This window comes from Nelumbo lutea, chromosome 8 (assembly GCF_056320005.1).
Source record: "Nelumbo lutea isolate HS-2025 chromosome 8, American lotus-T2T, whole genome shotgun sequence".
NCBI lineage: Eukaryota > Viridiplantae > Streptophyta > Magnoliopsida > Proteales > Nelumbonaceae > Nelumbo > Nelumbo lutea.
The window spans coordinates 13,516,331-13,541,065 of NC_142691.1; the positions used below are offsets into that span (position 1 = coordinate 13,516,331).

General features: G+C 41.2%; 1 protein-coding gene and 1 long non-coding RNA gene across 2 annotated transcripts; both read left to right on the forward strand.

Moving 5' to 3' along the window:
• Positions 1-1,359: 1,359 nt before the first annotated feature.
• On the forward strand, positions 1,360-2,965 carry LOC148842830 (uncharacterized). The gene is made up of 2 exons (XR_016103304.1): positions 1,360-1,621; positions 2,737-2,965. It is a non-coding gene; the product is annotated as an uncharacterized LOC148842830 (long non-coding RNA).
• A 17,456-nt stretch (positions 2,966-20,421) lies between these two features.
• Positions 20,422-23,751, forward strand: LOC148842831 (3-ketoacyl-CoA synthase 11-like). Its single transcript, XM_088958375.1, has 2 exons — positions 20,422-20,977; positions 21,629-23,751. Exon 2 carries the CDS (start codon positions 21,634-21,636, stop codon positions 23,167-23,169), a length of 1,536 nt encoding a protein of 511 aa, XP_088814501.1. The 5' UTR covers positions 20,422-20,977; positions 21,629-21,633; the 3' UTR covers positions 23,170-23,751.
• The last annotated feature ends 984 nt before the right edge of the window (positions 23,752-24,735 follow it).

Consider the following 24,735-nt stretch of genomic DNA (forward strand, 5'->3'; position numbering starts at 1 on the left):
AATAGCGCTTGATCGAAAGAACCCCCTAGGGGGGTAAAAGCAAAGTGATTAATCCAAATGAGTTCTTACAGTCTTGTTTGGACAAAATCTCCCGAACTGTGAGGCCACTCCCATATGTCGAGCTCTATGTGCTCTCTACGAGAGTTGATGGCCAATAGAATGTGAGGCCGCCCCATAGGTCGAGCCCTTCGTGGTTCTTGTGGGATTTGATAGCCAACAAATTGTGAGGTCGCGCCGCTGATTGAGCCCTCCATGCTTTACGTGGGAGTTGATGACCAGTAGGTTGTGGAGCCGTTCTCGCAGGTTAGTCTTGCCAAGGTGACGAGGTGTCTGTAGGTCGAGGTGCTGAGAGCAAAACTAGACTATCAAAATTCCGATGACCTGGAGACCTATCTCCTAACTGGCAACTTGCTTCCCCGTACCTAGCGACCTACTCCCACCGGCCTAGCGATCTGCCTCTACCGCCAAGATGGCGACCTACTTCCGTCGACCTAGTGACACACATAATCAGCCTAGACGAGCCTTGTCAGCCTTGTTGGTGAGGTCACCCCTACAGGTCGAGCCCTTTGTGGCTCCTGCAGGAGTCGGCGACCAACATATTACAATCGCCCTTGCGGGTTGAGCCTTTCAAGGTTCCCGTGCAAGCTGGCAATTTGTAGTTTGTAAAGCTGCCCCCGCAGGTTGAGCTCCTTGTGGCTTATCGTAGGAGTAGACGACTAGCACCTTAAAGGACCGATACAGCGCAGCCGTGGCACCGACCTGCTATTTAAATTCCAACACTGACGCACATATCACAAGGGGAAGCCAAACTACCTTCAACATCAAGGACCCCTAAGCCGACCTCAAAATATGTTGGTAATAGGCCAAAGGAACTACAACGAAGCATAAATCTACTCCCTTTGCTGAGCTGATCTCAGTCAGGAGTGGGGGGCAATTGATGAGGGCAGATTTGGCCCTCCACTAACATCATGACACATGGCATCTCGGAACAACTAGGTGACACCCAAAACCACCTAGGCAACAACTTGCCTTAGCCAAAATGATGGAGTCCCAGCTAGCGACCTGGCGTCCTGCCTCTGGCGCTGACTTGGCAACCTGCCCCTGTTTCTGACCTGGCGACCTGCCTTTAACGCCGACCTGGCGACTTGCCTCTAGCGCCGACCTAGCGACCTACCCCTGTTGCTGACCTGGCGACCTACGAGACATGCTCGCCATCGATTTTTACATGCTTCCCATCACTCCCGGGTCTCTTGGAAGTCAATTCTCACACCGAATGTTTTGTGAGAAATCGAGTTAGGCACAAACAATGCCTATATAAAGGCCTTACCTCCAACCCCAGGGGGGAGATGCGCGATTTAGTTCTCATAGCTCCCCAACTCTCTCACATTTGGCTATCTTAAAATCTCTTATTTGCTAACTTAAGTATCAGAGTGCCCACTCTTGGTAAAGCAACCTGGGCACTCTGACATTGTTTCTTTGCAGATCGCATCAGAGCCACTTTCTAGGTAGGAACTATTCAATTAAACATCCAAACCACATTCCAGGTAGAAATTATTCAATCAAGCATCCGAGCCACCTGCCAGCCGAGAACTGCCAAAATGCACTTCATCAAGATCCATGGGTATGATTTATATCTAGTTACTAGTACATCTTAATATAGCCCAAATCATGGTTCAAAGTTTTACGCAAATTTTTCACATTGAGAGTTTATGTTGTAGATTACATGAATCTTTGTGCCGTGTGTAGAGTACGTGATCCATCATGCCCTCAGCTCGGTTTACCAGTAGACCATCCATGTCTAAAGTCCAATCCCCATGGCTCAGGCTGCAAAGCAAAAACTAGGATCCTCGGTTTATCATTAGAAACAGCTAGGATCCTCTTCTCAGAGGATGGTAGTTGCTAAAGAGTGGCAGTTTTGTCAATTGAGCTTTTCTTCAATCCCTTCACTAAAGAGAAGAAGATTCAACTTCAAAATCGTTGAGGCAGTCATTTGGGAGGTGGGAGATTATGGATGGACTCTTACATGGTTCCAGAATGATAGCTTGTTAAGACTGTTTGGTTTGATAGAAAATATGAGTGAAAGTTGGAGGAAAGGTTATTAAGGATTAATATTCAATGGATGCTTAGCTCAGGGCTTATCATCATCATCATCATTATTTACATGCAAGATACATACTTAGATTTAGAGAAGCACAAACTCAACCCAAATATTAAACATGGCATCTCACCGGACGTAGCCTGGAGATGGCTAGTAGCACAAGCTCACCCAAAGATTTAGAGAAGCACAAGCTCAACTCAATTTCAGATAGCTTAATTTACCTATTTCATTACATCTGGTTCCCTACAGCCCTACTACCTACGTTCAAAATATTGGGATACAAGTTTGTGGCATCCATCTAGTCTAGTAGCCAATAAGTTATTAATAGGGTGGAAGATATGGCTAGTAGCATTATTGATTCAATGCCATATCAGTAAGAACTATTGTATTTTAATATCATCATAGCTTAGATTCAATGGAATTTGATTGATCAACTACATGAAAAAATACATCTGCACACATGTTTTGAAAAATAGAATTTTTTTTATGAAAACTAGTTTTTTAACTTGTCTCACATTGGAAAATTACAACACTTGTTTTGAGTTTTTAAATAAGAGTTTATTTACACTCCTTAGATATAAAGAGATGAATATGGGGGCTTGCTACTAAGTAATGTGCGTGTATGTATGTTTGTGCAGCGCAATGAGGCACTTTAGAGGCATACTTTGCTGTTAACATCAACAATTCAATCAAGTGTGATCAAGAGGCACAATTCAAAGTTAATAGTCAAGGCACAATTCAAAGTTAATAGTCATTAACTGTTCAATAAGCATTTTCTGAATTAGCACATTCCTCTGCTCCATAACTCTTCAGAAATTATTTAAGGAACGTGAATCAAGCATTTACACACACAAATTTTTAAAATCACTCATGTCTCTCTCAGTCCAATTTGCTATTATCCTACAGAAGTTTTCTTACAAATAACATCTTAAAGATAATATCTTCGTACGCACCTCATGTTCATCTAAATATATGTGGAGATAGAAGACAAAGTTAGGTCAATAGAATGGTTGGGTGGGTATTGGTTGGAGGAGTAAAAAGTATAAAGGCTTCCCGTTCACATGGGTCTCTCTCTTGAATGTGTGGATGGGGCGATGGAGATAGAGATGGTGACCAAACGCTTCGTCGGGACATAAACATTGTCCAAGGCAAAAATAGTGCAAGAAGCATCAGACGTACGTGGAAGTTCAACAAAGGCTTTCATGGAGTCGGTCACGGCTCTACCAAAAAACTGCCCACACACGTAATACTTATCTCAGATCTCACTTCATTTATTATTGGGTACAGGGTTTGCGATCAAATCAGCCCCCACAAGATTATCCCTTCAATGTATTTGTATCGGAAATATCTCCCAAGTCCATAAATTCATGGTTGACTTGTCGTCATTGTAATGGTCGCCGCTGATTTATGCGATGGTTTATAGGCTGCACGGTTCGTTGATTTAATTTAAGGCTTTTTATCTGAAAGAATGACACTTAGTGCAATTTAACTTCTTCAAATTTTAAGTAAAGAGTTTATTTACCTCTCTTTTTAAATAGGAGGCTAGCCACAAGTGGCATCTATGGCACAGTTGTCTTTGACGTGAGGCCCAGGGATAATGTTCCAAAATTGTGGTGTAAAATGGATTCCTATATGACATTTAGCATACAGATTTAAGAGATTTAATCATGCCATGCAATATTTTAGTTTATAACTATAACTAGCTAGCACTCTTGCATGTTTTATGCAAATTTTGCATAATTTGTTTTATGTTCACTTACTGTTAATGCAAATTTTGCATCGATACAAAATTTGTTAATTAACTTCGTCCTACCTTAATTATCTGCCAATACAACAGAGGCCAAATCGTTTTGCTTCATATCTAACTCCTCCCAAATCCCAAACAAATAACCTTCCCCCTTCCTTTATTGCTTCACATCACCATTATATTATTTAATTCTGGCAAACAAATGCACGGGATGAAGTCAAATATGAAGCATAAGATACATGCACAATTGTATAGTGCAAATGAACCACCATCCCCAACGTACAGCGTCATTGAAGTTAAAAGAAAACAGAAAAAGTCGAACTCCATACAAGTATTGCTGGATGGAGGAAGAAGTTCGTTCAACGAAGAGATGAAAGCGCAGCTAATTAACAACAAGAACGAGAAGAAACCGTTGGGATTAATTTATAAACAATTACATGTATTTCTTTCACACGTAACCTTTGTTTCTGATCATAAATGGTAAAACCTTGAAAGAATCTTCCGAGTTCAAACAAACGTAGCTTTGTCGTCCTAGCTAATTGATTTTTTGATGTGGGGCGTTGGGGAGGGCTGGAAGATGATTGGTCCACAAAGAAATGTCAATTTTAGATTTATTCAACTGAAAATTCATCAAAGTAATGAGATGTACAGGTTAGAAGATGTAGACTACAGATCAGTACAATGCATCCATCAAAAAATGACCAAGTTTGAGTTTGACAAATCAAAATGCGTCCTTAATTACTCCTCCCATTGCTTTCCAAATCTAAGGTAGGCAGGCTTTGTGCTTCTATGAAAGAGCATCGTTTGGCAGAGTTCTCAGTCACTAATTAGGTAGCTGGCTGACCTCAGTATTTAATTATTAGTCTCAATGCTATTCAGCAACAGCTTACTTGCTTATAAGATAGATAGAAAAATTAAACCATCTTTTCTTCTGTTTTATTATATATATACATATAGTTTCAATTACAATTCCTTAACAAATGTCCAGGAAGAAAAGGATTTATACTAGAAAAAAAATACAATTATAAAAAAAAGAAAAAAAAAGTTTGGCATGGATACAAAAACATCAAGAAAAAACCTATAATATATATATATACACATCAACCCTAGGGCTCGACTCCCATTTGGACAAATAAAGCTTAACTATCTTACCCTCTAGAAATTCCCGAGTTCCATGCATGGAATTCATCAAAATCAATTTAACAAAATATCTTTCAGCCTACGGATGTTAATAGGTCGGGTTAAAATGTTAAATGGTAAATTTAACTTGACCCAAACCTATAGGGTTGGATTAGGGTCAGGCATATTCAGCTTTACCGTTTTAGGGTTGAGTTAGGGTTTTACTTATTTTTATCCAAATTTGAGTTCGGGTCAGATTCGGGTTTTGACTAACCCACCCCGCCGGATCATGATACTAGCATTCTTCTAACTCTATAATCTTAAATTTTAGGATTTCTTTACATATTGATTTTAGTTTTTTTTTCTTTTTTTAAATAAAAAAATGGCACCTTAAAATCTATAAAATAAATTCTAAACTTAAATTAATGACTTCTTGATTTTCAAAACATGTTACAGAAACACAACTGAAATGCTACAGTTCAAGAGGGTTGATATCAGGTTAGATTCTATAGGATCGTGTAAATGTTAAAGCAGCACTACTGAAATGCTACAGGTCAAGCGGGTTGATATCAGGTTAGACTCTATAGGATCGTGTAGGGTTAGGAAATAATGCATTTTTTAGCAGGTCCAATTAGGGTTGATGCAAACCCGTGCCAATCCCAATCCGTTAAATATCGCATGATTTTTCCTCCATGGGGATAATACGAATACGAAATAATGGAAACGAAACTCAAATATTGAAAAACCAAAATAACTAAAATAAAATCTTTGGTTCGGTTTTCGGCTAAAACCGAATTTTAACATATATATTTTTTAATATATATTATAGTGTATATTTTAATATATAATATATATTATTGATGCAGACCATTCTCGCGTGTCTAATGATTCGGATGTTTGTCTTGTCAAAGGCCTAGCTGTGCTAGGCCGAGTTATAGATGGCTGAGCTGTTTTATTCTGCAAGAGAGATAAAATTAGAGTGCCCTGATTATTTCTACCTGGGGTGGTCACTCCGATGCTTAAGTTAGAGAATTATTTGAGAGTTCTTTTGGAGATAAAAGAGTCTGAGAGCTTAATCATGCGTACCTTCGCTAGTAAGAATGATGGTTTTTTATAGATGTGAGTGACCTGAATCTTCTCACAATGGGTCTCATGTTCTTGCGGAGTCATTCCCACTCACTCGGGAGATAATTAGATCGGTTACATAATCCGCATGGGGGTTATGGTCCGTTTGATTAATTTTGATGTGTGCAGTGCAATAGCCCGGCCTAACGGTCGATTCATTAGCACTCTGAAGATCTTGAGTTGGTAACATATCTATGAGACAAGTCAACAAGCTTGCCTTGTAGGTTGCCACAAGTTCTTACAGCTCGGCTGGTCTCTGAGGTAGGTTGCCATATGCTGGGAGACCTGTTAACCTAGTCCAACCAAGACAATTGAAGTCAGCCTGGGCAAAGTGTTTTAGGCCAATTTGTCGAGTTAGTTTGTTTACTCAATGCTTAGATGTCACTTGAAGGCCACATGTGATAATATAATTCAAAGGATCAGATTATCCCTCATCAATTATATATTGTATATAATAAATTATAAATTTTAATATGTAATATAATATAATATAATATATTCTATACATATTATATATGTATTATATGTTAATATATATTATAGATAATAAAGTTTGATTAATTTAGTTTTTTCGGTTAATTGGATTTTTAATCCTAAAAAGCGAAACCGAAATCAAAATTTTACAAACCAAAATAACCAAAAACCGAAAAAATCAAAATCGGAATTTTTTTAATTCGATTTTTGGACCTTAACCGAATAATGATCAGTCCTACACGGGCCACTTTTTATGTCATAGAATATCTTGGTCTTGGGAGTTGGGACTGGGCCACTGAAAAGCTGTTTACGGTTTCGGTCTCCCATTACTTGCCAAGTGTCCTATTTTCAGAGAATCAAGAATCGATCGTCGTTTGGAATCTGAATACTCATTTGAAAAGTGGCTGCACAAAGGACAAATACGGTAGATTCATGAATCATGATTTTGAAAATCGGATCGGATCGAACAATTGAGTCATTTGACCCGAGAATCGGTTATTGCTCTGGGTTCAATTTTGAACCCAAAAATCATCTAACTGGAGTTTGGACCGTACAATCAGACCATTTGATCCAAAAACCAATGGTCAAAATGATTCCAGTTTTACGTCGGTTTTTAAAATCATTTTTAATTTATTTATTACCATCCTAATGTATAAAAAATAGAAACATCAAGGAAACAAAATTGTGATCCTGTTTCAATCTGGTCCAGAGGATCAGAGCCCAGGTTAATCTCTCCTTGGGACCCATGTTTCATTCACAGGTGATACACCAATCTGTGCCACGCGTCCGGTGGCCTCAGAGACAAGCTTGTTTTTAGCGAGAGCAATTCAGCCCCAACAACATCCCACAGCATAGCCCCGCCATGTATTAGAAACATCTCCCGATGATGATAATACACGGCGGGGATGTGTCTGGGACGTTGTCGCGGGCAATCTGGTCGGGGCTGATTTGAACTCGCTTTTAGCCAAAAACGGTGGCATGAAATAAAATTCCCCAAACGCGTTCTTGACATATGGACCCTCTGGCTCTGGCATAAATCATGAGTGTTGGACGAAGTGACGGGTAATAAGACCCAAAGAAGAGATCCTGATAACGTTATTGGGTTCCATCCACGTGACCTACACGAAATGCCTTTTATTAATGGATGGCCCTCCACATGGACATAAAAGGTGCAAGAGGCCCACCAATTCTCCCTTTTTGGGGTTTTTTTTCCTTTTCTGAAAGTTAATATGAAAATTCCATTTAAAACCATTAATTTTCTGAAGAAAAAACGGTTAATAAATGAACCCCCAAACAAAATAGTACACCAATATTAATGAATCCACTGCATCTATGTAGGAAAGTGAAGTTAAGTTGCTTAGACAGAAGACACCCTTACAGACATAACTCTAGGACAATAAAAGCACCTTTAATATTTTCTAAGAATTTAATTTTGAGTAGTACTTACCATCCAGTACCATGTGAGATGGAATAGGATGATTAATGTAAAAGAATACTATACTTCACCTTATCTTTTTTAGATTGGTTCCATCCCAAACCTGGTCTATTGACCTATGTATTATTTTGTATCAATAGATCAGATATTGGTTCAATCCAATATAAATTCATTACAAATAAATCAAGTCCGATCCAATCTAAATGATACTTTGCATCATTAAGTTTGGACTATTTCAATTCAATATATTTTATTGGTCTGTTCAATCCATTAAATTAATTTTGATTTGGATAAAGTCCAACCTAAAACCGGTCCATTGACACCCCTACCTTGGAGAAAACTTGGTTGAAAGCTTTTTTTTTTTTTTTCTTTTTTTTTTTTTGGGCTCTAAAAGAGCTAGGGTATTCATCAAACATTTGTTTAAAGGCTATCCAAATGAAGCCCACCAAGTAAAGCCAAAAGCCATTGCATAAAAACCCCCTTCCTAGTTTTTCTAATTTTCCCAGTTTTCCATTTGAATGCTTTAGTAAAAATCTTTTGCAAAACATGTAAACATAACCAAGCATCTGAAGAAATGCAAAATTCCAATTGTTGAATGTATGTATGAGTGTATGATTAAAGTAATCTATACACCAAAAGGAATTTCTTTGACATTCTAACATCATGGATTTATATTGTATTGGGGAAACTGAACTTAGTGAGATTGCAAACATTCTTCTGACTCTATATGCAATTTTGTAAGTTCTTGGGTTTCCAAACAATGTTTGCTTAGAATTTAGTAATTTGCTTTTGGCTTCTTATTTGAGGGATGTTAAAATTCCTTCATGTTTTTTCTTTTTGTGAAGGATTAATTAATGTATATTGTCAATGTAAAATGGATGGTAGGATTGTTCACGGGTTGGGTTGGGTCGGTTTACTAGTTTTTTTAACTGATCCAACTTGGTCAAGTTACCTAAAGAGTAAACCGAAATCGACCCTCTATTAAGCAAACCTGACTTGGTCGGTTTTAGACCTGTTCATGGGCCGGGCCGGCCCGTCGGGCCACCCAGCCCGGGCCCGGCCCCCGGACGGGCTTGAACATGGTTATAGGCCTGTGGGCTTAAATTCGGGCCAAAAAGCCCATCCCACAATAAATTCGAGCCGGGCTTGGGTTTTGTCAAAATAGCCCAGCCCGAGCCCGGCCCGACCCGACCTAATATTACACTTAAGGTGAGTAATGTGATTATTTCCATTTGAATAAATTTTTTGATTTAAGAATGTAAAACTGTGTTTTAAAATATAAAAGAAAGGAGAAAAAACCATCTTGTGGGCCCATTGTTCATTTAAATAGGAAAAAACTATATGAATTTTTAATTCTAATTTGAATAGGGAAATTTGTTTTTTATTATTAGGTCGGGATTCGGGCTCAGGCTCGGGCTTCAGGCTTAGGCTCGGGCCCAAGTTATAGGCCCGTTGGTCGGGCCGGGCTCGGGCTCGGGCCTAGCATATTTCCCTTAATGACGAGTGAAAGCCCGGCCCGGCCCGGCCCAAGATCAAGTCGATAGGTCGATTCTAGAAATATATTTAAAACTGAAATATACATATTATATAATATTTCAGTGAGAATATATTTATTGTAAGTGCATTTAAAACTGAAATATATATTTCAGAAATATACATATTATATATATAATATTTTAGAATATATTTTCTGGAAATATATTTAAAATTGAAATATATATTTCAGAAACACACACACACACACACACACACACACACACAACACACACACACATATATATATATATATATATATATTTAAAACCAAAATATATATACAGATATATCAGAATATATATTCTCTGGAAATATATATCTGATATATTTTAGAATATATTTTTCAGATATATATTTATTATTTAAAACTGAAATATCTATATTTAACAGTTTTAAATATAAAATATATATATTTAAATTAAAACCGAAGTTTTTTGTGCAATCATATCATAAATAACTACAATTTTTTTTCAAAGCTTAAGCAAAACACAAATAAAATATATTGACTTTTAATATGCATTAAATTTTTAAAATATTAAATAAAAAATACTAACCTATGAATGTGATGCTTAAATCTTGAGAAGTTGAAACTTGAGAGTTGAGAGAATGAGAGTTGAGATTTGAGAAGATGGGAGAGCCAAGTGAACGAGTGATGTTGAAATTTGAAAATCTTGAGAGTGCTTGAGCCTTGAGGAGGCGAACCAAGAAAGAAAAAGTCAAAGAAAATGAAATTTGGAAGAAGACTAGGACTTGCAACGCTTAGAGAATAGGGGATTTCTAGTCTAGGAAAGAAATGGCTCATATTTGCCTATTTGGTATAAAGGAAAGAATGAGTCAAATAAGAATGAAATTTGGAAGAAGACTAGGACTTGCAACGCTTAGAGAATAGGGGATTTCTAGTCTAGGAAAGAAATGGCTCATATTTGCCTATTTGGTATAAAGGAAAGAATGAGTCAAATAAGAATGAAATTTGGAAGAAGACTAGGACTTGCAACGCTTAGAGAATAGGGGATTTCTAGTCTAGGAAAGAAATGGCTCATATTTGCCTATTTGGTATAAAGGAAAGAATGAGTCAAATAAGAATGAAATTTGGAAGAAGACTAGGACTTGCAATGCTTAGAGAGTAGAGAACATTTAGTTTAAGAAAGAAATGACTCCTATTTGCCTATTTGGTGTAAAGGATAGTAAGATACCCTAGAGAGTAAAGAACCTCTCTTTTAATCTTTTCAAAAATGCAAGAAGCCAATCTTTCTAAATGTGTAGGGACTATGGATTTTGCTTGCCTTGCAATGCTTGCCATTAATGCCAATCCTAAAGACTAGAAAGAATAGATAACTAAGTCAGTAAGTAACTAAAAAATTAATGCTAAAAATAAGTAACTATGTTAGTAAGTAACTAGAAATAAATAGGATAGAGATAACCTAGTTAGATAACTCGGTTCGGTTTCGATTTTCATGTGTAAAAATCGAAACCAAACCAAATTATCAATTTACCCATCTTTACAACCCAAAACCGACTAGTGGTGAAGAAAAAACAGCCAAATTAGATTGGGTCACGCTGGGTTGGTCAATTTGGCATTGTTTGTGAATAGCCCTAATGGATGGAAATGTGAGAATATTGTTGCTATATTTTTGCACTTTCTACAAAGAAAATGTTGTTTTCCTTATCATATTATATAATAGTTATATAATATATTAATATCTAATTTTATTTTCAATTTTATTATATTATTTCATTTTATTATTGTATATATAAATAATTGTATACATAAAAAATATATATAAAATAAAATTTTAAAATTTTTTCTAATTTTATCAATTTTTTAATTTATGTTAAAATTTTTATTTTTTTTTCAAAATTTTTAAAAAACATAGCTTGGTCTAGCACAAGGCTCAGCCCATAGACCAGCTCGATCCATGGCACGACACAGGCCTGCATGGGCTCAAGCTATGGACCATGTCGAGCCAACCCCCCAAAGTATCTCAAAGGAGGGAAGAACGACCCAACTCAACCCATGGACCAGCACGGTATGGTATGACATGGCCTACACTTTGCATAAGTCATACCATGCCAACCCAACACAATCCGATTTACACCTCCAGCAAGGTAGAAATTATCTACTCCTATTACCCTATACATGAATATACAAGAATATGGCTTGTAAGGAAATTGAATGAGATAATGTTTCTACCAAAAAAAAAGTGAGTATTACAAATAAACGACATCTAGAACATTGAGTGAGATATGGGATACATATGTACTGACACAATGTTCCATAAGAGTGGCATGTAATTCACCTATACTTGTTCCCTTAAACTCGACTTAACAAAACCTCACCTTAATTATTTTGAGGTGGCTACTTAGTCCCGTTCTACAATTGCATCCCATTAAGAGCCACTTGTGACAAATTTAGAGTTTACACCATTTTTCATTGTTTTGGGTTACATCCTCTTTAGCATTTTTCATTGTTTTGAGTTACATCCCCGCCATGTTTGGGGAACATCTTCCGATAATAATCATCAAAACTGGTATTATGATCGAGAAATATTCTCAATACACGGTGAAGATATACTGTGGGGCAGCGCCTTATATGTACTCTCCTTACTTCAGTCTTTGCACATCGCCAACCATATTAGTTCACTTTTTTTTTTTTCATTTTTCAAATAAAAGGGGTTAATCATAGTTGATTTCATCTTGTGTCTCTCATTTGTACTTTTTAGCAATTAGCTTCTTTATCATTGAATTCTGCGTATTTTTATAAAACTTTTCTCTTATGCTACAAGGGTTGCATGTATGATGATGGAAAATGAGGGGTTTCCTCAAATTTTGTGTTTAATAAAAAATTGACCATATATCCCAAAAATTCATGGTGTTCCGATTAGGTCTATTTAGTGTTCGGTTTGACAGAAAAAAGATACAAACAGAAAATTTAGCAAAATTTTCTACCAACTTTCCCTCAAATGAGATTTCTTACTCACTTTTCCAACCCACTCTCCACCTACCGTGATGTGGCTGCAATTCACTGTGGGTAGAGAGTGAATAGGAAATTTGGGTTCACTTTTCTTTTTTCAATTTTGGCTCGATTTGTTAATCGATTAATTAATCACAATCCCTACATTCATTTGTTGCTATATTAGGTCTTATGACAAATAAAGATCTCTATAATCTCCAATTTGCCTACACGTTGATAACGCTATCTCCTTTCCACCTCTCTCTTTATCTTTATCCGACTGAATAACTTATATCATACAAGAATGCTGAAATAAAATTTATTCAGACAAATTTTAATTGAAAAACACTTGTGGGATAAACTCACATACCCAAGTAAATAAAAATTAAAAAAGAAGAGAACCTTTCTATGAAGCCAATTATAGCGCGCCTTAGAAAACAAACCTAAATAGTAGAGAATTGTACGAGTTTTGCAAGATATGAATTAAGACAGTCAATCCATAAGGAATGTAAATTTCTATAATTAATCTCACTTGTTGAAAAATGTTCCTATTCCACACGCATTTTACATTCAACTAAACACCATAAAATCACAATTTCTAAAGAAAAAATAATTCTTTTTTCATTTTATCGTGCAGCCAAATAGAACATTAACTTCATCCTGAATGACTGCAGATTGCATAATATTCGAAATGCAATCCTCCACCTCAACCATTCTACCATCATTCATTCAATGAGCAACACTTTTCTTCATTTCTCAATTTTTCTGGTTTGGGTTTTGATGAAAGGTAATTTGGCCCGACCTAGTAATAGGGGGACACGTGCACACAACCTAAACTAGCAAGTCGACAGCTCACTCTGACATGCCAAGTTTGCAATGGATCGAACTCGGATAACAAGACCACCTCGGGAAAGTCTACCTTGGGACGAGTATACCTTGGCGCAAAGTCACATCAGGACCACCTTAATCCCAAGGCACTTCGGCATTCATATCAGATCGGATCTAAAGAGCACGAGCTCAAGCAATGTTGACCGACCACCGCATGGCAACCCCAGGGATCCCGTCACCGTACTCCGCATCTTACAGTATCATGCCTTGTAATGGCTATATTAGCTCACCCACTCCCCGATTCAGGAGGAAGTGGGCAACCTTACCGATTGGTGACGTTATCCCCACCTAACACGAAAACGGATCCCATCACAGCGGGGATCCAGGAACTACTCCACCAAACCTGCGAGGATTCCAGTATATAAAGACCTCACTCCCCAGGGGCGATATGATGCGTAATCTCTGCTCTCTAGCTCTCTCACAATCTATTGTCATCTTCAAGCTCTCTACTAAGTGCTAACTTAACCGTTGGAGTGGCCTCACCGGATAATTCAGCCCGGATTCTCTGATTCATCTCTTGCAGGTTCCTCAATTCCCGTCGTTGCTGGTAGCTAGATCATCTCCTGCAGGGAGCAGTCGGATTGCGTCACATCATTTGGCGCCGTCTATGGGAAATCACTACTAGAAGCCTTTGCCTCCATTTCACAAGTCTCAAACTCAGAATCAAACCCATGGCTTCCTCTAGCAACGCCTGACAAAACAACGAAGCAAATGTCTTTGGGGGGCAACTTCAGTTCTCGTCTGTCTGCATAGGTTAGTTCACCGTACTGCTTACTGCGGCTAGGGTCCCAGGGCTGACAATGCCCCAAGCGACTACACAAGTGAACGCGCCACTCCCTCCTGTAGTCGGCGCGACATTCACTAAACCCTCTATGGTTCTGTGGGAAACGCTACAAAAAACTAAGTTCTCATCCTACAAAAAGCTAAGTCATCTTCTCCCAGAAAGCTAAGTCCTCACTTTTTAAAAATTAAAGCTCTCGCTTTATAGTTTTCATTTTTTATGAACTCAAACACTATGCAGAAAGCTAACAGACTAAGCATCTCTACCAACTTTACTTTCAATTTAGATAAAAACCTCATCAGTCCTCTTTGCGAGGTCTCCTCTACAAAGATGAGCTCTTCGTGGCTTCCACGGGAGTTGGCGACCAACAGACTACATGGGCGCCCTTGCTGGTCGAGCCTTCCAAGGCTCCCGTGCGAGCTGGCGACCTAAAGTTAGTAGTGTTGCCCCCGAAGGTTGAGCTCCTAGTAGCTTCTTGTAGGAGTGGGTGACCGGCATCACGAGGCTGATGCAATAGCTCCAAGGTGCCCACCCGCCGGTCGGGCGCGGCCTAGCGACCTACGTGCGGGCTGGCGGCTTGGCAGCCTGGTACATGCGTCGACCTGGCACGGCCTGGCGCGGGCGCCAACCTGGTAGTCTGGCTCAGGCGTGAACTGAAGAACTAATAAAAGACTTTCTCATCGCATAAGACCCAGTCGCTTCTTCGGTATGGGCAAAATCAAGGAAAGTAGACTACGAGTCACTCCTAGAGCCTAAGGGCTAAAGTACCGTACTGGTAGAGACCTCAACACCACATAAGACCTAGTCGCCTCTTTGGCATGGGAAAAATCAAGGAGAGTGGACTATAAGTCGCTCCCAGAGCCTAAGGGCTAAAGTACCAAACTGGTAGAGACCTTGGCACCACATAAGACCCAGTCGCCTCTTTGGCATGGGAAAAATCCAGGAGTGGACCGCGAGTCGCTCCCAGAGCCTAAGGAATTGAATTAGCGCTTACGAGCTCATCGAATTTCGGGCCAAAATGAGAAATCTACTCCCTTCACTGAGTTACTTTCAGCTCGGGAGTGGGGGGCAAAAAGTGATGAGGGCGGCTTTGGCCCTCCAATGATATCGTGACACATGGCAGCTCAGCACCTCACAGGCAGCTCGGCACCTGGTCAGCTCAGCACCTCACAGGTAGCTCAACACCTGGTCAGCCCAGCACCTCACAGGCAGCTCGGCACCTGGTCAGCCTGGCACCTCACAAGCAGCTCGACACCTAGGCAGCTCGGCACCTAGTTAGCCCAGCACCTCACAGGCAACTCGACACTTCATATGTCCTAGTCGCCTCCTCGGTATGGGCAGGTAAGTCCTAGTCGCCTCTTCGGCATAGGCAGATAAGTCCTAGTCGCCTCTTTGGCATAGGCAAGTTACCTCTAATGCCTAAGGCATAGATGGCTCGGGTATAAGCCCTACATAACAACAGGTCGGACCCATAAGGGACAATTGGCATTCAAATGAGTAGCATGTGCATTACGTAAAGTTTCCCTTACTAATAGTCCAAGTAGACGGTTCGGGGTAACAAACACTTAGATAAATTTTTACTTTTGTTATCCTTACTTGTTGTCCAGCTCGATAGCTCGGCAATTCGGGTAACCTATACAATTTTTACTTTGCACAAGCGCTCTCCTCGGCGCGCGTTACGCAAAGTTGCCCCTACTAATAGTCCAAGTAGACAGTTCGGGGCAACAAACACTTAGATAAATTTTTACTTTGGTTATCCTTACTTGTTGTCCAGCTCGGTAGCTCGGCAATTTGGGTAACCTATACAATTTTTACTTTGCACAAACGCTCACCTCGGCGTGCATTACGTAAAGTTGCCCCTACTAATAGTCCAAGTAGACAGTTCGGGGTAATAAACACTTAGATAAATTTTTACTTTGGTTATCCTTACTTGTTGTTCAACTCGGTAGCTCGGCAATTTGGGTAACCTATACAATTTTTACTTTGCACAAGGATTGCTCAGAAAAATTTATATTTCATTGAATGAAAAAGTGTGAGTATAGAGACTTCATTGTAACCCGAGCTCAGTGGCTTCAAGGCGTACATCCAAAACACAGGAAAAAGAAAGATCTAGAATCACTTAGGAGGATTTCCAGGTGGGTCAGTCTCCATGTCTTCCTGACTTGAGGGGCCCGCCTCTTCGGCTTCATCGTCACTTTCCTCCTCAGATGAGCTGGGCTCTTTGTTCACCGCCTTCATCACCTCAGGGGTAAGGCCCGACATAGTAAGGACTCCGAGATCGAGGTCAGGAAACTTCTGCCGCACCAAGTATCTACACAGCTTGAACCCAGAACGATAGGAGCTCGATCCATACTCAACTTGGAGATCGTGGAACTCCGAGGATTCCTTGAAGCGTTCAACAGCGTGGCTCCTTTCCTCAACTCACGCCTCTTGGATAGCGGTCTCGAAGATCTCAGTCCGCTCCTGAATCATCGCTTCGAGACTCTCGTTTTCTCGTTGAAGCTTCACCTTCTCCTCGGTCAGCGTCGAGATCTGCTCCTGTTGCTTCATTTTCTCCTTAGTCAGTGCGGAGATTAGTTCCTGCTGCTTCTCCTTCTCCTCAGTCATGGCCAAAATCAGCTCTTGCTGACTTTAGGCTCCATTCTTGGCCCGAAGTATTTCACCCCGAGCTAGGTTCAGTTCACGATGAAGCTCATGTGCCTTTTCATTGGCTTCCAAAGCCCGCTTCAGATAGATCTCAGACTGGCACATCAACGGTTGAATGGCGGAGTTCACCTAGCAAACAAAACCGAAGTAAGTACATTTGAAACTAACAAAGAAATAAACTGTAAAGATACTTACCACTATGCAGTAATCGACAGCTCGGGCTCCGAGCAGGGATGTGGACATGTCAGCCCATTCCACGGCCTCATCAGGGAAGGCGACATCCCTACTCTTGTGCATTGTGAGCTTGAGAGTCATTATGCTCTGATTGGAAGGTCTGGGTCTTGGTGTAGAAGTGCTCTCCAGCCTACAAGGTTGGACACTTTCCTGCTCGGGTACAGAAGTGCTCCCCGGTTCACGAGACTGAGCACCCTTCTCCTGGTCGTCATCCAAGTCCACCACGGGGGGTTGAGGATGAACCTCCTCCTCGAGGAGCATGGTAGAGATCGGCTCTATAGCCAGGACCTCAGATGGGGCAGGGGATGAAGGACCGGCTTCCAGGTGAAGCTTCTTTGAAGCCTTCCTCTTCTTCCCTCTCTGAGAGCTCTTGAGAAGGTTCTCGGCATCGACCTCTGGCATGGTAACTAGAAGAGCAAAAGGTTAGCCGTGAATTAAAAACAACTTTAAAATAAATAACCAAGATGGAAACCTACCAGGAGGGCTCAAACCAACTCGCACAAGTTTCTCATCGGCTAAGAAATCTTTAATCTCAAGGCCGAGGTCCCTCCGCGAGTTGATGACTGCCCTAGTTTCTGCATCCAAGCTCACCCCGGGATCCTTGATAACTACCCTTCAGTTGATTGGAAAAGACCACCCTTCAGGATTTCGGACAATGAAATACCTCCTTTTCTAGGATGGAGCCTTGTTCGGGCATCCGAACAGGATTTTGAAACCAGGCTGAGATGAGAGATAATAGCTTGGTCTAACGTCCCTGCGCAGACAATGAGAGTTTCACTTGATTGCACAGGTCAAGCTGAAGGTGTCTAAGGATAGAGGTCGGTTGTATGTGTGGAACAAAGAGATAGTACCAACTATAATATGAATAGAGTTCGGATGTAGTTGGTCGATGGTAATGTTAAAAAACTTAACTACCTCTATAATGAAAGGGTGAAGCAGGAAGCGTAGCCAGGCCGCGAGCCGCTCCTCAAAGACCGTGAGCTCATGGTGATCATGAGCCCAAGGGTATTGACCTAAGGGAAGGCTAAAAATCAAGCTACCAGGAAGACGATAGCGAGCTACAAGGTACATTAGCCTATCGGAAGTTAGAGTAGAAGGACCGAAGTTATCTGGATCCCGAGCCCGAAAAGAAGATGGGGCCTCCGTCCTAGAGGATGGACCCTCTTCCTGAACCTCAGTCTCCCCAAGCCGGGATGGCTCAACTTCAAGAGCAGAAGCTTCCACTAAAGACTGAAGAGGGGAGTCACCCTGCAACGAGTTGACCTCTCCAGTAGGGGCCGCGGATTGCACCAAAGCACCCTCAACCTCACTAGAACTACCTAAAAGTCTGTCTATGCTAGAACTGAACATGATTAAAAAACAAAGGAAGAGCAGGAAAACACAGACTCACCGAAAAGAAGGATGACCTCGGAAAACAAAGAGAAGAGTGAGCTGAAGAATTCTGATATGCCCTCATAACAGACTTGTGAATTTGTGGCGAGAAAAATGAGTTGGGGCCCCTTATTTATAGCCATTATTTCCGAGAACTAACGGTTGAGATCGAAGTGATGCAACAACTCCTAGGAAAACCGGCTACGCGACCCCCGAAGATAAAATTGGTTTAGCGTATTTTTTGGCATCCGCGGAGTTTATAGATCGTGTGATGTCCGCGCGTAGGCCAGACGCGACCTAGGTTTTCCTGGTTGAACTGGGTGGCCGAACAAGTCCGACTCGTGAATCATCTGGCTAGCTGCCCAGACCTCGGACCAAATCCACTTGGCTCATCATGAACTCCCCGCATCGGGTCAGGACCCCTGGCTCGGGGAGTGGGGAGCAATTGATGAAGGGTAATTTGGCCTGACCTAGTAATAGGAGGACACATGGACACGACCTAAACTAGCAGGCCGACGGCTCACTCTGACATGCCAAGTCCACAACGAATCGAGCTCAGATAACAAGACCACCTCGGGACGAGTATACCTCGGCACAAGGTCACATCAGGACCACCTCAATCCCAAGGAACTTCGGCATTCATATCAGGTCGGATCTAAAGAGCACGAGCTCAGGCAATGCTGACCACCGCATGGCAACCCCGGGATCCCGTCACCGTACTTCGCATCTTACAGAATCATGCCTTGTAATGGCTATATTAGCTCACCCACTCCCTGATTCAGGAGGAAATGGGCACCCTTATCGGTTGGTGACGTTATCCCCACCTAACACGGAAATGGATCCCATCAAAGCGGGGATCCAGGAACTACTCCACCAAACCCGCGAGGACTCCAGTATATAAAGACCTCACCCCCCATGGGCGATATGATGTGTAATCTCTGCTCTCTAACTCTCTCACAATCTATTATCATCTTCAAGCTCTCTACTAAGTGCTAACTTAACCGTCGGATTGACCTCGTCGGGTAAACCACCCTAGATTCTCTGATTCATCTCTTACAAGTTCCTCAGTTCTCGTCATTGCTAATAGCCAGATTATCTCCTGCAGAAAGCAGCCTGATTGCATCACATCAAGTTTTAATTTCGATGCTTGGAGAAGTTGCAGTGTTGATGCAAACCAAGCCGGGTTTGAGTGGGGAAAAGCCAACTTTTTTTTTTTTTTTTTGTCTATTAGGATTTATACAGGAAATTAAAGGAGCATAGGATATGGTAACCCAAAGCCAGAAAAACTCATATTGTGATACCAAAACCCAAAGAGCTGTCAGATGCAAGATTCTCCACCCGTGAAAGCTCTGATGAACACCAGACCAGAGGACCGAAAGCCAAGCACCAAACTTGTCACCCTTACTTGAGTAAAGGCCCATTAAAGCAAGGGTTTGGGTGATCAGATCAAAAGTTCAGAAGTTAAAACCACTCCTTGGAAAAGCAAATAATAATTTATACTTGCATCACAATGTCAATATCTGAAGGAACTCTTGCATCATCAAATTGGGTTTTTCTTTTCTTTCGGTAATCAAATTGGGTTGATTCAATAGAGAAGGAAAGAGGTTTTCGAGAGACCATGATACGTGTCATGGACGTGTATTATTTCGTCTTGAGGCTTTGGAAGCTTGACACAGTCCCGAGTCCTAAATCTGCGGTCTCCAGTCTCCACCCCCACATGCTTTCTCCTTTTTCTGGTGAACTCCTCCACCCACCTGCATATCAACCCAAATACTGCCTCAGAGCCTCAGAACTACACACCACGCAAGCACAAAACTAAGAATAAAGCCAAAAAGTAAGGAAAACTTGTCACAACTCACAACTATGGTTCTAACTTCTGAACTTGGTCATAACCATCCAAGGGTCAGGATTGAATAATCATACTGATTGATGATCTCCAAGCTAAGGTGTTCCTGGTGGGTCCAACTCCAATCTGTATTCTATAGAAGATTAGGATTAAGGAGGACACAACAAACGGGTTAACTGTCTTACCAAACGCAGCCTAAGTGAAACATAGTCTTCTAGAAAGAGGGCATGTCCATATCCAAATAGCTGTACCTATTCTAAACTCGGCACTTCAATTACAACGAACGACTAATCATTCAACGATTAAATTCTGTTTTTCTCGCTTCAAATTCAACAATTATTCTTGATCCCTTATTTCTCAGATTTCAAAATGATTTTAATTGCAAGAAATCAAAAGAATTCACAGCCGTTGATTTGCCCAAATGCCAAGGATTAAAATAACCCACGACCGTTGATTACTCGTTTACAGTGATTACTCGTAACAGTTTCCGGTCAAATTCGGCCGGCGCCGCCCGCATATCTCTTAAAAACGCGTGTTTGTCCCGCCTATCGGGTCGGTTAATTCCATATATAAGGTGTCAACACCCTCGTAACGAGGCCAAAGAGTCCAACACATTCTACAAATAATTTCAAAATAAAGGGTCTATCTCCCTCTTGAGTCTCTCCATTTCTTCTTCCGCAATCTCTTTCTCTTTGCCGATTTTGGAACTGATTACTGGAGCACAAAGGTAAGTCTTTTGTTTGAGTTTTCTTCTATGTTTGAATTCCTTTAATGGGTTTCTCGGAAACATGGAAATGTGTTATTGGGTTCGATCTGCAATGCCGATGTTCTCTAGATCCATATTTTAAGGAAAACAGACAAGGTCATTTTGGAAGGAGCAAAACTGCGAGGGGGCGAAAACTATTTTGCTTCTCGCTTGTTTCAATGATTTTTGGTGGGCTTTGATTTCAATGGGGTTTGGTTTGTTCTCAGGCCCGCATTGCAGTTTTTGCCGGACTTGGGTTGCCACCAAAAGGACTAGTTCCTTTTCGTCCTCTTTTCTGATTCTTCTTTAGTCCCCTGAAATGGAATATAGAGGTCTCCAATTTTTATTTCTTCATTTGATTCATCAGTTCTTCCGAGGGCAAACTAAGAACATTTTGGTTTTCTCGAATCAGTAGTAAATCCAGTTTTCAGAACCATTGTTCTTCAATAGATCTTAGAACTCACCCTCTGCTTTCGATATCTTTATTTTTTTTATAGAAAATCGTTAAACAGTACCGCCTTCGACTTCTGAAGGACCTGTTGCTTTTTGCTATTTTCTTCGCCAAGCCATCTCTTGCTTATGTTTGCTTTCATCTTGCTCACCTGGTTCTCCTGTTTTTGTTTGGACCTGCAGGGAAAATGACAGAACCAAAACCAGAGACACCCGAGATACCACCATCGTCCTCGAGAAAGCTCCCTGACTTCAAACAATCTGTTAAACTGAAATATGTAAAGCTTGGCTACCATTATCTCATCACCCATGGCATGTACCTCTTCCTCTCGCCTCTCGTGGTCCTCACTGCCGCCCAGCTATCCACATTCTCGCTCCAAGACCTGTATGTCCTCTGGGACCATCTTCGATTCAACCTGATTTCCGTGGTCGTCTGCTCCGCCCTCCTCGTGTTCCTGTCTACAGTCTACTTCCTCACCCGACCACGCCCCGTCTACCTCGTTAACTTCTCATGTTACAAGCCTGATGATGCTCGGAAATGCACAAGGCAGATATTCATGGAGCGATCCCGCTTAACAGGTTCCTTCACTGATGCCAACCTTGAGTTCCAAAAGAAGATCCTTGAGCGATCAGGTCTGGGCGAGGACACTTACCTCCCAGATGCTGTCCTCCGCGTGCCTCCGAACCCATCGATGGCAGAAGCTAGAAAAGAGGCCGAGGTTGTGATGTTTGGAGCCGTCGACGAGCTCTTTGCTAAGACCTCTTTAAAACCCAAGGACATCGGTATCTTGATCGTTAATTGTAGCTTGTTCAATCCGACTCCATCTCTCTCGGCCATGGTCATCAACCATTACAAGCTTCGGGGCAACATAATCAGCTACAACCTAGGTGGAATGGGTTGCAGCGCAGGTCTGATCTCAATAGCTCTTGCTAAAGATCTTCTGCAAGTCCACCCCAATTCTTATGCCTTGGTCATTAGCATGGAGAACATCACCTTGAATTGGTACTTCGGCAATGAGCGCTCCATGCTCGTTTCCAATTGCTTGTTCCGAATGGGAGGAGCTGCGGTCTTGCTCTCGAACAAGCGCTCAGACCGGTGGCGATCCAAGTACCAATTGGTCCACACCGTCAGGACACACAAAGGTGCTGATGACAAGTGCTTCAGCTGTGTGACCCAACAGGAAGATCCCAATGGAAAGATCGGTGTGTCTTTGTCCAAGGATCTGATGGCCGTTGCCGGTGACGCTTTGAAGACCAACATTACTACTCTGGGTCCTCTTGTTCTGCCAATGTCGGAGCAGTTGCTCTTCTTTGCTACATTGGTCGGAAGGAAGCTCCTCAAGATGAAGATCAAGCCATACATCCCCGACTTCAAATTGGCTTTCGAGCATTTCTGCATTCATGCAGGTGGAAGAGCTGTTCTGGATGAATTGGAGAAGAACTTGCAGCTATCCGAGTGGCACATGGAACCATCAAGGATGACACTTTACCGGTTTGGAAACACCTCGAGCAGCTCTCTGTGGTACGAATTGGCTTATACAGAGGCTAAGGGAAGGATGAGGAGGGGAGACAGATTATGGCAGATTGCATTTGGGTCAGGGTTCAAGTGCAACAGTGCAGTCTGGAAGGCTTTGAGGACCATAAACCCAGCCAAGGAGAAGAATCCATGGATGGATGAGATCCACAAGTTCCCAGTGGATATTCCAAGGGTAGCAGCTCTCTGAACTCCAATCAAGATTGAATAGTTAATCTTTTCTACTGTTCTGGGCCTGTATTTTTTTAGATGAAAATTGGGTTGAAATGTTGTGTCTGTACTTTTGAGATGAAATTGTTGTTAGGTTGGGAGCTATTGTTTTAGGAAGATGGATTTGGAGAGATGGTGCCATTCAGGATTTTCTATCTGCAGGATGGTTGGATTAGTTTCGAGGTGGTTAGGCTTAGCAAAAAAATGGTTTGGATCAAGAGGAGGTTGGGTATTTTCATGCTGACTTCTTCATGACTTGGGGCTATGGGGATCCATTGGATCTAATTCACATGTACTGGAATGTTATTCCTACTGTTCTTCATTCGTAACTTCTTCATGATTATTTGATTCTCCATTTTCTATCTGCAGGATGGTTGGATTAGTTTCGAGGTGGTTAGGCTTAGCAAAAAAATGGTTTGGATCAAGAGGAGGTTGGGTATTTTCATGCTGACTTCTTCATGACTTGGGGCTATGGGGATCCATTGGAACTAATTCACATGTACTGGAATGTTATTCCTACTGTTCTTCATTCGTAACTTCTTCATGATTATTTGATTCTCCATATTCGTACACTTGCAAAATGACCCATAATTCTTGAGAAGATAGCTTTAAGTAATTCCAAGTGTCAATGATTCGCCCAATTAAGCAAGCTCTGGTGGGCTTGATCTGAATTTGCACATCATATTTGTTTCTTGACATTGGTTTATGGGTGGGGTTTTGCACCAAGAAAATGGAATGAGGTGACCAGAGATCTCAGTTTCCCAGGTCAAGAAAAGAGTTACAGGCTTCCAGCCTCCCAGGTCCCAGGTGAGGGGACACATCACTTTTGTATTTTTGGTAATAAATAAATATTGAATAAAAATAACATGATTGTTGAGGGTGGCGGTACAATTTTGGACTTGCATTTCCCAATATCGTCTTTTCCTTTCCCCCTCAACAGTTACAGAACCAGGAGGAGGTGCAAATGGTCAAGTACGACCAAGCAAGAAAATATGTGACCATTAAATTAAAAAAAAAAAAAAGAATAGAGGCGTCCTGGCTGCAATCTGCATTGAGCACAATTCTCTAGTGGGCTCGAACTCCGGCGGTGCCATCGCACCAGCACCGGACGCAACTCCAAAACCATGCTACTGCCTTTAGTCCTCTTTCCATTGCTATGTTATCTATTACCAATGTCAGTTTATATTTTGGAAAAAAAATAAAAAAAATGTTTACTTCTGCGGTATTGAATGCAACCGAAAACTTGAACAATGAGAAGCATCTGAATGTTATTAAATCAACTGAAGCCAAATAGACTACAATTTCAAGCATTCTTTTGGGAACGTTTGTGTTCTTTCCTCAGGATTTGGACCCAGAATCCGAGCAATGTCCTGATTGCTGAAACGTGAGATGGGAATTTGAGGTTACCGATTTCATTTCCGCCCCGGAAATCCCATTATGTCCGGACAGTGGCGGACCCAATTGTCGTCTTTGATACCTGATGAATGACTACTACTTCACTTGCATGGTTGTAAAGACTAAGACAGAGCGAGGGATGACATTGACC

Excerpts from the sequence above, each read along its gene's own strand:
- LOC148842831 (XM_088958375.1), top strand. The coding sequence starts at position 21,634 with ATGACAGAACCAAAACCAGAGACACCCGAGATACCACCATCGTCCTCG.